The sequence below is a fragment of the Bubalus kerabau genome, chromosome 17, assembly GCF_029407905.1.
Source record: "Bubalus kerabau isolate K-KA32 ecotype Philippines breed swamp buffalo chromosome 17, PCC_UOA_SB_1v2, whole genome shotgun sequence".
In the NCBI taxonomy this organism is placed as follows: domain Eukaryota; kingdom Metazoa; phylum Chordata; class Mammalia; order Artiodactyla; family Bovidae; genus Bubalus; species Bubalus kerabau.
In genome coordinates this window covers 17,702,142-17,716,432 of record NC_073640.1, presented here as the reverse complement: position 1 = coordinate 17,716,432, position 14,291 = coordinate 17,702,142, and the positions used below count along the sequence as shown (strand labels likewise).

Genomic DNA, 14,291 nt, shown 5'->3' with positions numbered 1-14,291 from the left:
CAGCACACCCAGGGGCTCCTGGAGAATATAAGACAGGTGGCCTGGCCGCAGCCCCAGACAGCATCTGCCAGGGAAGGAGGTGGGTGGTTCGCCCCCCATGGCAGAGCCTCGGCCCCTACCACGGCAGAGGCCTATCATGGGAGGAGTGGGCAGGTCCCTAGGAAAGGCTCAGTTGGACTTGACTGTGCATCCTATGTGCACAGTATCCCGGGGCTCTGCAGGAGACCATGAGGAAAGTGAGGCATGAGGAGGTGACTGCCTCCTCCAGGCCACACCTCCCAGAGCAGAGCTGGCTTTGAGCCCAGCAGGTTGACTCCAGAGGCCAGAGGGTACCAGTGGACGTAACCTGAAGGGCAGGCACAGGCCCAGTGCACTGGGGCAGCTGTCTGTCTCGGGAGCCTTTGTGAGCAGGAGTCCCCTGCCCCCCAGTACCCCAGGAACAAACAAGGAGGCACCCACCCACTCACCCTGCCCTGCTCTCAGAACTTGGGGCCTCTGAATTCCTGCCCTTGTCTCCCACCCTTGCCCGCTCCAGAGGAAAGCCCCCAGCCCTGGATACAAGTCCCAGCCAGCTGTGAAGCCTGGGGAGGATGATACCCCTGGTCCAGGCCTTGGTGGGGACATCTCAAGGATGGGACTGTAAAGTCTCCCTCACAGAGCAGGTGGAGGTAAAGGTGGGTCTCAAGCTAGGCCTGACTGGGCAGGCCCCTTCCCCTGATCAGACAGCTTTCCTGCTGGTTATTCTGGGCCAGTCCTTTAGCCTCTCCCAGCCCGTGGCCCTCCATAGAATGAGTGAATGATGGATTCTTCACATAGAAAATCCTGCAGATCAACAACAAGAAAAAAGCCTTGTTCATAGACAGGCTATGAACAGTCTGTCTTCAGAAGAAGACATTTAAAAAGCTAATCAGCATAAGAAGTGTCTGAAATCATTTTAAAAATCAAGAAATACAAAGTAAAACACAAGACAGGAAACCTAGGCATTGGACTGGTGAAGATAAGGTGGGAAAATCCAGAGGGCAGTGCTGCCTGGGAGACAGGGCCACATGTAGTGTGCAGCATGCTGGGCCAAGGTAAGTATCAGCTGATCCTCCCACCCACCTACTCCACTCCTGGTTGTAGCCCAAGGTCACAGGAGGCAGAGCGGCCTGCTGGGTGACAACCCAGTCCACTTGGTGGCTTAAACACAGGACAGCCATTTGCTTTGCTCTTGAAACTCCTGTTTCGGCAGGATTCAGTATGGAAGTCTCATCTCTGCCCCCCTCCAGCATCAACTAGGTCAGCTTTCAAGCTGGGGTGAGACAGGGTCCAGGGCTTAGGGTCATCTGGAGACTTGCCTACCCCTCTGCCATCAGCAAGGGCCTTGGGGCTGTGAGGACAGTCATACGAGGCCCACATCCATTTCCTGTGGATGCCATAACAAAACAACTAGATGCCATAACAAAACAACACAAACTGGGGAGCGCAAAACAACAAAAGTTTACTCTCAAAGTCCTAAAGTCTTAAATCAAGGTGTCCACAGAACCATGGGCCGGCAGAGTGCCAGACAGATCCCTTCCCTGCCTCGTCCAGCTCTGGGGGCTCTTGTAGCCTCTGCCCGTGGCTGCAAGTCTCTGTGTCCATCATATGCCTCCTCTCGAAGTGTGTAACCTTCCTCCTCGTAAAGACACTGTTCTGACTTGGCTTAGGGTCCACCCTCATCCAGTCTGACTTCGTCTTAACTTGATTATATAAGCTCACATTCCCAGGTTCTGTGGAATTTGAGTTTTATCTAGCCCCTCATACAGTTGCTGGCATCCCCCAACATGTGACTAGGTTCCAAGAGTGAGCACCTCAAGACAACAAGGCGTTTTTGTGACCTAACCGAGGAAGCCACACACTGTCATTTTCATTCTGTGTCCTCTATGGAAGGACGGTGCCAAGACCTACTCAGGTTCAAGGGTCCCACCAAAACAGGGGGCCTGCTCCCTGGAGCAGCACACACAATCCAGAGCAAGCACCTGCAGCCACTGAGGGCCTGAGTGTTGCAGCAGAGCAGGACACGAAGCAGAACACTGTCCACACATGGGCCTGCACATTGGCAACAATGTGCTCCAAGGGTGTGTCCACCACATTCAGCGATCGCCTTTGTGGGGGAGGGGCGCCGTGGGCAAGGCCATAGGAGTTGCCACAGAGCGGCAGGAGCTGTGCACCCACCATAAGCCACTGTGAACTGAGGAGCGTAGAAAGCGCAGCTGTTCTTCCTTCACAGAAGGATGCACTTGGAGGTGTGCTAAGTCAGATGTCCCTTCAGGGTTGATGCGAGCCCGGAGGGGGCTGAGTCAAGTAAACAGTAAGTGAAAGATTGGAACGTTCATTGGTGCTCGGCAAAACACCGCTCGGGTCAGATTCCCTACTTGGTTATGATATTTTTCTCAAAGTATAGAAATCTTTTCCCCAGTCAGGTCCCATTTGGCGTGGAGAGGTTAGAGTCCCAGAAATCGCGGAGCCTTGCCTGCCCAGGGTGCGAACCCCTCCCCCACCCTTCCTCCACACAGTCTTAACGCTGAGTTAGGCAGGAAAACCAAAATAAGGAAATTGGAAGCTGTGGCCCTCTGGGCCTGGATGCCTGGAATCTCTGACCGAGTCAGAGAGGCCCACGTTGCTGTTCTGTTTTTTCTTTTGGGAGGCACGCACGAGGAACTTCCCTGCCCACGAATGGAACCCGGGGCCCCCAGCAGCGGAAGCGCGGAGTCCTACCAAATGGACCACCGGGTTGCTATTTTAAATCACACGGAAACGCACGTCTGGCGCCCACCTTGAGCGCCGGCTCCGCCCTCTTCCCCATGTCTGGTCATCCCCATTAGGCCACGAGGAGGGTCCCGCCCCCTCGGGGTAGCCCCGCCCTCAAGATTCGTCCCGGGACCCCTACGTGCCCACGAGGAGCCCCGGTACCTGCTTCCCTGGCGGCCTAGCGTTCCCAAGGGACCAGCTCTGGCAGTCCGCCCCCGCGGCAGGAGAGCGCCCTGTGCCAGCCTGGGTGGGAGCGCCCGCTGTGCACCCCTCACTCCGCCCCGCGGGCAGTGCAGGTGCGTTGCATTTGTGCTCCCCGGCCCCGACCAGGCCCCGCCCCCGAGGAGACTCCGCCCAGAACGTCAGGGCCAAAGCCGAGGGGCGGAGCCGCCCCCAGCGGAAGCGCGCTATTGCCTGCTGAGAAGCCCGAACGGAGCGGCTGGCGCTCGGCACCGCTGGGGGCAGATAGGTAGGGCGGTGGGCTGCTGGGCAAAAGCGGATTTCTGCTTGGGAAGGGAGATTCAGCTGGCGCAAATCTCCAGGGAACAGGGTGCTGTGGACACCAGGGGCGCTCAGCTGGGGGTGAGGGGGTACTGTGGACGCAGGCGGGGACTCTGGAGGCGCGGAGCGCGCAGGGAGGGGCCTCTGGGTGCTGACACCCTACTCCTGCCCGTCAGCATGGGCAGTAGCTCACTGTCCGAGGATTACCGCCTGTGCCTGGAGCGGGAACTGCGGCGCGGTCGCGCGGGCGTGTGCGGGGATCCATCGCTGCGGGCCGTGCTCTGGCACATCCTCGTGGAAGACTTCGACCTGCACGGGGCGCTGCAGGATGACGCGCTGGCACTGCTCACCGACGGCCTGTGGGGGCGCGCCGACCTGGCCCCCGCGCTGCGCGGCCTGGCCCGTGCCTTCGAGTTGCTAGAGTTGGCCGCCGTGCACCTGTACCTGCTGCCGTGGAGAAAGGAGTTCACAACCATCAAGGTAGGGTGCCGGGCCGCATGGAGGTTCCCTGCCCCGGCTACTTGGTGCTAGGCACCGCCCGGACGGGGGCTACCGTTGGGATGAGGGACTGCAGGTGTCCACAGAGCCAGATGGGTTTCAGAGGGCTCAGTGTGCCGGTGTCCTGGGCGTGTTGGAGCATCTCTTGGCTGAGGTTTCCCTTGGTACTCCTAGGGCTGAGAACACCTGTCTGGGTACCTGCCTTCTCAGGGAATCCTGCCTCTTAAAGCTTGTATCGCTACCCTAAGAGCGGCCTTGTGGCCTGTTACCATAGAAACCCTAGGACAGGTGCATGGGAAGGATCATTCCATGATCACCCTAATCCCTCCAGGATGTGGGCTGATCCCGTTTGTAGAGGACATGGGGTGGATGTATTTCCTATGAAGCAGGCAGGGGCTGGGGGTACCCCTGCATGCCCTAGGGGAGCTGGACTAGACAAGAACCTAGCTCACCCCCCAGCCTGGGTAGAGGCTGTGCCCAGGGCCGGCCTGGGCCCTCCAGGTGAGCTGCCGGCTGGCAGGAGGGGGCAGGCTGCTTTGTGCTCCGGAGCTAATTCAGAAGAGTGGGAAGATAATGACGTCACTGGACACGTGGGCGGCTGCCTCCGCTGGTTGTCATGGCAACAGCAGCCTCTCTCTCAGGGACAGTGAGCTCTGCGGCTCACCGCTCCACAGGACATCTGCTAGGGCTTTCATTCATCCATTCAGACCAGAGGGCAGGATCCAGCCCCACAGGGGCCAGAAGCAGAATGGGCAGGCCTGATCTTGAGACGCTGGCTTCAGTGTTGAGCAGACCTGTATGGGATCTGCTGTGGCTTGGGGCAAGAATCCATTTCTTCCTCTGGGAAGCAAACAAAAGAATAGTCCAGCATAAGGTCCATTGTTGAGGGGTGAAGGCACAGCCCTGGGTATAATCTTATACACAGTAGCTCCCCCATGTGTGGCTCTAAGCAGAGCACTCATGAGGTCCCAGATGTCATAGACTTGCAGACACATGGGAGACACAAGATCACCATCCTAGGAAACTTTTAGTTCCTCTGCAGTCTGGAGCCTCCAAAAACTACACATTCCATCCATGTGGTGGAAAGCTACACAGCCCTCTTTCCTAACAAACAAAGCTCTCAGAAACTGAAAAAGTAGAGCTCAGAATAAAGTGTTTAGGTGGCTACCTGCTCAGAGAAGCAGAAAAACACCTCTATTTTTTGTTTGCATAACCAGACACTCAGCAGGTACACAAGAAACTAACTAGAGGAGCAAACCTCTACAGGTGACAGGAGGTGGAAACGACTCTATGATGCAGGTGAAATGTATCAGACTTTTAAAAAAGATTGTGACGCCTAGGCCTGCCTCAGCCAATAATATTAGAACCTCAGGGGTGACCCGAACATCTGTTTTTTTCTTTTTTGGCTGCACAGCTTTCGGGATGGATACCAGTTTCTCAACCAGGGACTGAACCTAGTGGAGGGAGTAGAGGAGGACATGAGATGAATGCATCTCCTATGAAGTAGGCAGGGGCCGGGGGTACCCCTGCATGCCCTAGGGGAGCTGGCCTAGACAAAAACCTAGCTCACACCCCCAGCCTGGGTAGAGGCTGTGTCCAGGGCTGCACCACCTGGAAGGGAGCTCATCGGGTCTGTGGGAGCAGGGCTGCCACCAACTGACCCCCTCCCTTACAGACGTTCTCCGGGGGCTACGTGCACGTGCTAAAGGGCGCGCTCTCGGAGGACCTCCTCATCCAAAGCTTCCAGAAGATGGGCTACGTGCGCAGGGACGCCCACCGCCTCATGGTGGCTGCCGTGCCCCCCGCCCGCCAGCTGGTGCAGGTGGCCCTGGGCTGCTTCGCCCTGCGGCTGGAGTGCGAGATCCTGGGTGAGGTGCTGGCACAGCTGGGCACCAGCGTGCTGCCAGCTGAGGAGCTGCTGCAGGCACGGCGGGCCAGTGTGGACGTGGCCTCCTGCGTGGCCTGGCTGCAGCAGCGACTGGCCCGCGAGGAAGAACCACCACCTCTGCCCCGCCGTGGCTCCCCCACCAGGTGCCAGGCCCGGCTGGACCTGTACCGGGACGTGCAGGAGGACGAGGGCTCAGATGAGGCCAGCCTGTACGGAGGGCCCTCGCCTGGCCCCGACTCTCCCGCTTCAGAACTGGCCTGCCAGCCTCGGTTCTGGGAGCAGAGTGCCAGACTGTGGGGGGCGGGAGGCGGGCCATGGGAGCCGGCTGAGGCCAGCAGCCCCACCTCCGGGGCCTCAGAAGAGGAGGAGCCTCAGCCCGAAGCCTTCTCCTTCCTCTCACTGCGTAGAGAGCTGCTTAGTCGGCCTGGGGACCTGGCCCCTCCCCATGCCCCTAGGAGCCCTGAGCAGGCCAGCCCGCCACCCGTCCCAGAGCCCCCCGGCTACCAGATGCACACTTGCCTGGCCCCGGGAGCCCTGCCCGCCCTCTGCTGCGACACGTGTCGCCAGCTGCACGCCGCCCACTGTACTGCCCTTCCCAGCTGCCACCCCGGCCACAGCCTGCGCACCCTGCGTGGGAACAGCCAGCGGCGTCTGTGGCTGCAGCGAGCCCAGGTGGACGCCCTGCTCTATGACAGCCCAGCAGCTGGGCCCTAGACCCACCTGGCCCCAGGGCAAGGGCTCTCCGGAGAAACTCCGTGGTGCTTTTCTGGGGCTTGTCCCACCTCAGGCCCCACCCACTGGCCACCCTGCTCCTCCTGCCATGTGGAGTCTGTACCCTACCAGGTGAGGTGGGGACTCACCCTCCATGGACAGCTCCCCGTTGGCCCCACCCCCAACTCTGGAAGGCAGGGTGGGAGACCTCAAAGGCTGCCCACCCCAGATCCAGTGGTAACGGCGCACAGATGCCAGCAGCCATCCCCAGCTCACTGGACTGGGGGTGCTCTGCCCACCGGGATTCCTGGGGCAGGTGCCAGTCTTCTGTGGGCCTCTGCTCAATGGTGCCCCCACCCCAGGCCGTCTGCCCCCCTCCCCCCACTCCTGTCACATCACACAAATCACAACCTCCAAGTATATTAAAGGACACTGGCTCCAACCGCGTCTGAGGAAAGCATTTATCTCTTGAACCACCCCCATTCCCCATGGGCCTCAGAGGAGGGGAGTGGGCACAGGGCACAGCCCAAGGTTCTCACTCTAGGGGTCTCAGAGCAGCTCAGACTCAGTCCACATCTCCATCCCTCCTCCCCTCTCCGAGTCTCCCTAGCCCCACCAGGGGGTCACCTTGGCCTCTCCATTCCAGGCAGATCCTGCAGATCAACTGGGGACAAAAGTGACCATACGAGGTCTGAGGTCTGCTTGTCCCAAGCCAGCAATACCCGCTGAGACGGGCTCAGCCAGGTTTCCTCCTGGGAACCGAGGGCCTGAGGCCTGGCCACAGGTGGGACCCAGCCCAGCCACAACGTGGAGTCACAGCCCGGTGAGCCGGCCTCTGGGTGGCTGGGCCCTCAGAGTGTACCACTGGCATCACCCCCAAGGTCCACACTCTGCTGTCCCAGGGCAGAGGTGGGCAGGGGCACAGGAGGCAGCGTACTCAGCTGGAGTACCTCCACCCGTCAGGGTCTGCCGCGCCGGCTCTGGCTCTCAGTGCCCAAGGATGTGGCCGGGGTGGCACGCTTGTTACGATGGTGGGGGAAGGTGGGCATGAGCTCCGGCTCGCAGGCTGGGGGTGGGGGCAACGGACTGCATCAGCCCTGAGTGAGGGAAGGGCCCCACGCTACCCTCTGCTCCCCTCCTGAGCCTCCCTACGTGGCCCAAAACAGCCCCTACCCGCCTGGGCCCCACCACCCACCTGCCTTAACCCCCACCCTACACAAGGGCCCCCGGCCAGGTGCCAGCGGGGAAGACTCACGCAGGGGCTTCTCCTTGAAGTAGGAGCTCTCCAGGCAGTCACCGGCCGTCGCCCTGGAGAGGAGACCTCACTGTTCACAGGGCCCAGGCCCAACCAGGCTCGTCTCCCGCACAGCTGCCCCGCAGAGACCCCCTGGTTCCCTTCCACACAAGAGAAAGTTGGGTAAACCAACAGAACCCCACAAAATCGGGCCTGACTCATGCACATGTGGGGCTCTCTCAGCACCTTTTCTTAGGGTCGTACATGAAGAGGAGGTTCATCAGGCGCAGGCCGGCCTCTGAGAGCCACGGGAACTTATGCTTCAGGTTGTTGTATGGCTGCTTCCGCAGGCTGTACTGGCTGGCCAGCGGCAGCTGAGAGAAGCCCTGTGGGGAGGGGCCGGTAAAGGCCAGTGGCCAGCAGGGGCAGGAGGGAGGAGGGCGGGGCCGGCACTCACCGGCCAGATGTTCTCACTGGGGGTCCCCAGCAGCTGCACGATCAGGTCCACCTGGTGGATCTCGGAAGTGCCGGGGAGAAGGGGCTTATGGGCCAGCAGCTCAGCCAGGATGCAGCCCACTGCCCTGCAGAGGAGTGCAGGGTCTCCTCTCAGCTCCTTGGCTCCGCCTGGACCAGTCCCCCAGCTGCTGGGGCGGAGGCTGGGGGCAGAGCTGGGAGGAGGTCATGATGGGATGACCACTGGGGTCTCCAGCTGAGCCACGTGACCTGGCCTCAGCAGGCCTCTTATGGCCACAAGGGCAGGTCCTCAGTGATGGGGCCGTCTCCCTCTGCCTCTCAGGACCCCAGGCATAGGCCCATCTTCCTGGGAGCTGGGGAGACCCCAGCCCCAGAGCTGTCCACCCCCCCGCCCCAGGTCCCACAAGACCACCCCACTGTCTGAGAGGCCTGGGAGCAGCGTCCACCTCTCACCACATGTCGATGCTGGTGGTCTGCGTGGTGGTTCCCAGCAGCAGTTCAGGGGCTCGGTACCTGTGAACAGAAGCCCCTGCTTTGCATCTGGCAGTTCCTCTCCTCCAGCCTGGCCTCCATAGGGCACCCACCGGCCACCACCCTGCCCTGAGAGCCAGAGACGGCCTGGGATGAGGGAGCATGAACCTCAGCTAAGGCTGTCCCTTCCACGAAAGCTCGACAAACATGCTGCTATCACTGGGTGATCCCTGAGTGCTGCAGTGTCCTATGCCGGCCCTTCTACACAGGTGGGGGTGAGTGACAGCAGAACGCAGCCTGCCCTGAACCACACCCCGTTTTGCTTCAAAATGTCAAGTGAGAAGTAATTGCAGAAACCCGCGCTGTTCCCACGCTCCAGTGGTGAAGCCATCTCCCCTCTGAGCAGCGCAAGGCCAGCTGGGGGCGGGGCTGCCTCAGGACAGAACAGCACCCCATCTGGATGGGCAGGTCCCTCCCCGTGACAGCACTGCTCTTTCTTGGCAGCTGAAAGACCTCCAAAATGCTCTGGCCACTTCAGCATGACCCACCCACACCCGCCCAAACTTCCCCTGGTCTCCAGGGACTTACCAGAGTGTGACCACCTTGGGAGTCATTGGCTTCACTGGGATGCCATAGGCCCGGGCCAGACCAAAATCCGCTGAGATGGAGGCAGAGGGACGGGAGGGAGAGTGTCACCCAGGGCAGGCTGACCACTGCCACCTCGAGCCAGTGTGTAGTGTGCAGGGAGCTTCTGGAGACCGGCCTGCCACCCCAGCACAGGGGCGCTCACGGACCCCATCATAGAGGCAGCACCTGCACCCACCTGTTTTCACGCAGCCCTTATCCGTCATGAGCAAGTTAGAGACCTTCAGATCCCTATGACAGAAAGAGAACACCAGTGGTTCCCAGAAACTCGCATGCAGGAACGAGGTTGTCACCGCTGCAGCAACACTCAGAACGCTTCCCCACACATCTCATCCTGTTTGTACTTTTTAGAAGGAGGAGCACAGGTAATGCAAGGCCATTCGGTAGCTGGAAACAGCAGAGAGCTCTCAGTGACTTCCTGAGAGGTGGAGTCCTGCCCCTGGTCCCCCCCCAGGGCTGCACGAGCCACCCTGCACAGGGAGTCCAGGTCCCTCCCCAGCCATCTGCCTGGCAGAGGGGAAAACAGGTACTATGCTGTCCCGCCCTCCCCTGGGACCAGTTACAGGAGCTCCACTGCCTTGAGGTTGCTCTACTCCCCTGCGTGTTGGTGCTGAGTCAGCCTAGTGGTCACCCCGTCCCCAAGCCACAAGCCCCGCCCACCTGTGGATGATGAAATTCCGGTGCAGGTACTGGAGACCCCGGAGCACCTGCAGCACGATGCACTTGACCTGCAGAAGGCCAGGAGGTCTGCTTTTGGCACAATGTGCCTAACAAGGGCTTGGGAAGCCCCCCACCAGAGCCCTCCACCCCCGGCCACCCCAGCCCACGCCTCCAACCTGGGCCTCAGAGAAGGGTGTTGGCATGTTCTCCAGAAGGCTGGCCAGGTCTTGCTCACAGTAGCCCATCACCAGGAAGATGCTAAAGCAAGAGGGAGAAAACGCATGCCACCTCCCACCTCCCCCCAGGTGAGCCAAGGGACCCTCCTGGGCAGCAGGAAGGGAAGTAGGGAGGGGGCTGGGCAGGGCCTAATGTTGGGGCAGCAAGCAGACCGACCGCTCACCTCTCCAGGTGGTTCCCCACAACCACCTCCTTCAGCTCCACAATGTTGGGATGGCGGAGGCGAAGCAGCAGTGTGATCTCTCGAAGACTGCTGATGGGGACCCCTGCAACCAGCCTGGCCTTGGTGACCCCATCTCTGCAGCTGGCCCACTCAATGACCCCACCCCTGCAGACAGGGACCCTTGACAGCCAGCTGCCTCGGTGACTCCCAGCCCTACCTGGCAGAACTCTGCCTGCTACCTCATGGAGGCAAGGCCATCCAAACCAGCACCTTTAACCCTCTCCTCCAAGCAGCTCTCTGTACTGACCACTGTGTATGGCAGCCAGCCCCCAGTGAGCACAGCACAGCCCTGCCTGCACAGGCGCCCAAGGGGCGGTCAGCAGGGGTGCGAGCAGCACACAGGGGCTACCTGCCCAGGCTTCAGTGGGAAAGCCCTGGGGAGGGTGACGCTGAGCTGAGACAGGAGAGGAGGCAGAGTCAGCCAGCAGGAAGGAGAGGACAGATGAAGGGGATGAACTGCACACGGCTCAGGGGAACTGATGCTAGGGTGTGGAGGAGGGGTGATGAGCCGGAGAAGTCCAGGGGAGACAGGCAGGGCCAGACTGCAGCCCCCTAGAGACCAGCCTCCTTTGACCATCATGCAGGCGCCACTCAGGGAGCTCAGGCAACTTGCATCTTCCTAGCCCCTCCCACTTGAGTGCAAGTGGTGCAGCGGCCCCTCCCAGCTCACCATCCTTCTCCTTGTCCATCCGCACTTTCTTCAGGGCGACAATCTCATCCGTGTGGGTATCCCGGGCCCGATCTGGAAGGGAAGCGCCTCCACAGTAGGATCCAGGCCCACCCCCTGCCCTCCTGCCACGTGGGGGCACCCTTGCTCTTCTTCCTTGACTGCTGGTACCCTGTGCAAGCAATACTCCAATGCTGGGAGACAGGTGCTCCCTGGGGAGTCCCCTGGTTTGAGCAGACAGCGGGCCCCCAGCTAGAAGAGTCTCCCTGAACGTTTCCTTCTTAGAGTCGGAGTGCAGACCACTGCTTTGCGTTCTGTGGTTTCTGTGTTCTAACAGCAGATAATGTCCTTATCGTGAAAAAAGCAGCCTTATCTTTTTGAAGCTGATCCCTAGAGCACTGTGGGGATTTGTGCAGCTTCCACACCCACGGCAGGGTGATGCACACCGATGTCCCAGTGGCTGTGGCTACACTTCTGGCCACTGTCCCACGGTGCTACGCTTGATTGTGTGATAGCGCCCTCCACTCACAGGGACACATGAACAATCTGATGCTTCCATTCACTCAGTCGTGGTATGAAATCGACAGCAATTATACCAAGGATTAAAGGTCACCTGCACTCTCCTTCCAGCCCTGACACAGCTGCTGCCAGGACAGTCCCTGGGTCCCAGGCCTGCCACTGTAGCCACTCACATACGATGCCATAGGTGCCTTCCCCAATGCGATTCAGCTTCTCAAACTCCTTCACGCTCCGGCACCGTCCCAGCTGAAAGAGAGAGGTGCTGGCAGTGAGGGGATCTGGCAGCTAAGGGAACCAGAGATGGATACTGACACTTAAGCTGTTCCAAAGAGCCAGCACCTGTCCTGACCACACACTTGGGTTTTCGGGTGAGAAAATGGGGTGATGATACTGGCCAGACACTTTGAAAATGAAATCAAAGTCGGTCCAACCACTCCCTTTCAATCCCATGGTCCAGATGTGTGCTGCCTAAAAAGAGTAACTACCAGCCACATTTGGTTAAAATTGACTAAAATGAAACTAAAAGTTCATTTCTTCAGCTGCATGAGCCATGTGAAGTGCTCGATGGCCCCATGCAGTTCATGGTGACCACAGTGGACAATTCAGAAGACACAACATTTCCATCATCACAGAAAGTCCACTTGAGCAGCAATGGTCTGAACTATGCTCTGGGCAATTCCCTGGTGGTCCGGTGGTTAGAACTCTGTACTCTCAATGCCGAGGGTGAGGATTGATCCCAGATCAGGGATCTGAAATCCCACAGGCTAAGCAGTGTGACCATAAATAAATAAACAAACAAAGCTCTGGACATGAAAAAGCTTGAAGACCTTCACAAAGTATCTACCAAACACAGTGGCAGAAACTGTCTCCAACATCCATACATTACTTCTTCCTCTGCCTTATGAAACAATGCCAAGGGAACATGGCAACCCAGATGGTGGCCCGAGTTCCCAGTCTCCCTTGCAGCTAGGTGTAAACATGTGACTAAATTCTGGCCAGTGCGATGTACACAGAGGGACAAGCACCACTTCCTGATCAAAGGAAGCTGGTTGCTCTTCACTCCTTTCTGCCTCCTGAGGCAGGCTAGGATTTGGTGGAGCAAAAACTGACAACCTGAGTGCCTGCAAACCTGTGTGATGTTAGGGGCACCAGAAATAAAAGTCCCATCCTTAAAGCACTGTATTTTGGGGTCTCCAAGTTCTAGCAGAGCCTGTACCCTAATAAACCTTCATCTGTAGCACTTCCTTGTGGGTCGTACAACATGTGGCAAGTTTCAGGTTCTAAACTGCCCCTCTCTTGACTCTCTCTCTGCCTCTATTTACCTTGCCCTCCATCTTGGGAAACCAAGTTAGGGTCACCTGGCTCCAAATGAACCCTTCCCTCATCCCATCCCAATCTAATTGCTTCCCTCTTTCCCCCTCTCTCTGCGGAACCCCTGGTGCTTCCTGTACACACTGCCTTTAGCGGGATTTTGCTCTTGCTGCTCCCTAGGTCTAGCAAGCCCACCTGCCTCCTCATCTCTGCATCCAAAACCTAGTCACACTTCCCCGCCCAGCGGAAATGCTGCCCCTTCTCAAAACTGCTTCCTGAGCCCCAGCTGAAAACATTTCTCTGCAAAATCCCCTGACACTTTGGTCTTGCAGCACTTACAATTGCGAACTTTGCACTGTCCTCGTCTAGGTATGCCTTAACTGAGAGCAGTTGCTGCGTTTCGGTGAACAACGCCGGGGGGACCGCTCAAGGCTGGCTCCTGCGCTCCCTCATTCAGTCTGTTACCGTTCTTACTGGACACTGACGCGGCCTCGCACAGCACCAGCAAGTAGTCAAAACAACCCGCCACCAGGGATCACACCTGCCCCTGCACGAGCCGTCTACCTTAGTAAAACCACTCGAAGCCCCTAAGCTTCACCCTTCTCACCTCTACGAGGGGTGCTCGAAAGGACTAAGTGACTGACACACAGAGAGGCCTCGCACGGAGCAAGGCACAAGCGGAGCTGCCGGGTCACAGACGGGCCCCGCCCAGTGCACCCACAGGCTGGTAGGAGACACGTCTCCAACACTTCCCACGACTATTCTGCCCTAACACAAGGCGCCCGTCCCGGACGCAAAACTAAGAAACGCCCGCGCTGCAGCGCGCTCTTGACGAGGAGGCCGGCGACCTGAGAGCCGGCCAGTCCCTGGCGCGGACGCGAACCCCGAGGACCGCTGGGGTTGCCGTTCCCGCTGCTGACGTTCCTGGCGCTCCTGGCGCTTTAGCGCGACGCTGAGGGCCCTAGTACGTTTCAGCCCCGCCCTGCCGCTAGCGAGGACAGAGCTACCAGAACAGGCCCTCTTCGTACCCTGTGCTCTGGAGGCACCGTGAAGAAGCCTTCTTTACGGACACACTTCAAACGGATCTGCTCCGGCTCCGGCTCCCCCATGCCGAGAGCAGCTCCTCGAGCTTCCCATCTGCGCAGGCGCAGACCAGGGTGCCTCTGCGCAGGCGCATGACCTACTTCCGGGGCGTCCGCTCCTTAGCAACAGTTACCAAGGAAACCTCCCCAAGATCCCCGAGAACCTCAGTTTCTACGAAGCACTCAGACTACCAAGATTCTAGCTTTATTTTAGTTTTAAGTACGGTGGCTCAGACCGTAAAGAATCTGCCTGCCATGCAGGAGACCCTGGTTCGGTCCCTGGGTTGGGAAGATCCCCTGGAGAAGGATATGGCAATCTGCTCCAGAATTCTTGCCTGGAGAATTCTACAGACAGAGGAGCCTGACAGGCTACAGTCTATACAGTCCATGGGGTGGCA

At 59.1% G+C, this 14,291-nt stretch overlaps 2 protein-coding genes across 7 annotated transcripts; one reads left to right on the top strand and one right to left on the bottom strand.

The window, feature by feature from the left end:
• Positions 1–2,976: 2,976 nt before the first annotated feature.
• On the top strand, positions 2,977–7,238 carry SPATA2L (spermatogenesis associated 2 like). 2 transcript variants are annotated; one of them, XM_055553472.1, is made up of 3 exons: positions 2,977–3,068; positions 3,450–3,753; positions 5,447–7,238. In XM_055553472.1, the coding sequence occupies exons 2-3, from the start codon at positions 3,451–3,453 to the stop codon at positions 6,371–6,373; spliced, it is 1,230 nt and encodes a 409-aa protein (XP_055409447.1). In that variant the 5' UTR covers positions 2,977–3,068; position 3,450; the 3' UTR covers positions 6,374–7,238. The 2 variants fall into 2 exon arrangements, with proteins under 2 accessions (XP_055409447.1, XP_055409446.1); XM_055553471.1 differs by lacking the exon at positions 2,977–3,068 and adding an exon at positions 3,142–3,241.
• CDK10 (cyclin dependent kinase 10) lies at positions 3,735–13,967 on the bottom strand. Of its 5 annotated transcripts, none has more exons than XM_055553475.1 (13): positions 13,840–13,967; positions 11,674–11,746; positions 10,985–11,056; positions 10,255–10,357; positions 10,031–10,112; positions 9,855–9,922; positions 9,373–9,425; positions 9,138–9,207; positions 8,532–8,591; positions 8,062–8,185; positions 7,851–7,990; positions 7,626–7,678; positions 3,735–4,611 (listed from the first exon to the last, which is right to left on the bottom strand). In XM_055553475.1, exons 1-13 carry the CDS (start codon positions 13,918–13,920, stop codon positions 4,550–4,552), a joined length of 1,041 nt encoding a protein of 346 aa, XP_055409450.1. In that variant the 5' UTR covers positions 13,921–13,967; the 3' UTR covers positions 3,735–4,549. The 5 variants fall into 5 exon arrangements, with proteins under 5 accessions (XP_055409450.1, XP_055409448.1, XP_055409451.1 ...); XM_055553473.1 differs by lacking the exon at positions 3,735–4,611 and adding an exon at positions 6,817–7,436; XM_055553476.1 differs by lacking the exon at positions 3,735–4,611 and adding an exon at positions 6,817–7,034.
• Positions 13,968–14,291: the final 324 nt, after the last annotated feature.

Bases quoted from the DNA above. Each gene is read 5' to 3' on its own strand.
- SPATA2L (XM_055553472.1), top strand. From the start codon at position 3,451: ATGGGCAGTAGCTCACTGTCCGAGGATTACCGCCTGTGCCTGGAGCGG. The intron at 3,754-5,446 runs GTAGGGTGCCGG...CCTCCCTTACAG, and splicing joins AGGAGTTCACAACCATCAAG to ACGTTCTCCGGGGGCTACGT.
- CDK10 (XM_055553473.1), bottom strand. From the start codon at position 13,920: ATGGGGGAGCCGGAGCCGGAGCAGATCCGTTTGAAGTGTGTCCGTAAA. The intron at 9,208-9,372 runs GTGGGTGCAGGT...CCTCCATCTCAG, and splicing joins TAAGGGCTGCGTGAAAACAG to CGGATTTTGGTCTGGCCCGG. The intron at 7,679-7,850 runs GTGCTGAGAGAG...TCTCCTCTCCAG, and splicing joins ATGTACGACCCTAAGAAAAG to GGCGACGGCCGGTGACTGCC.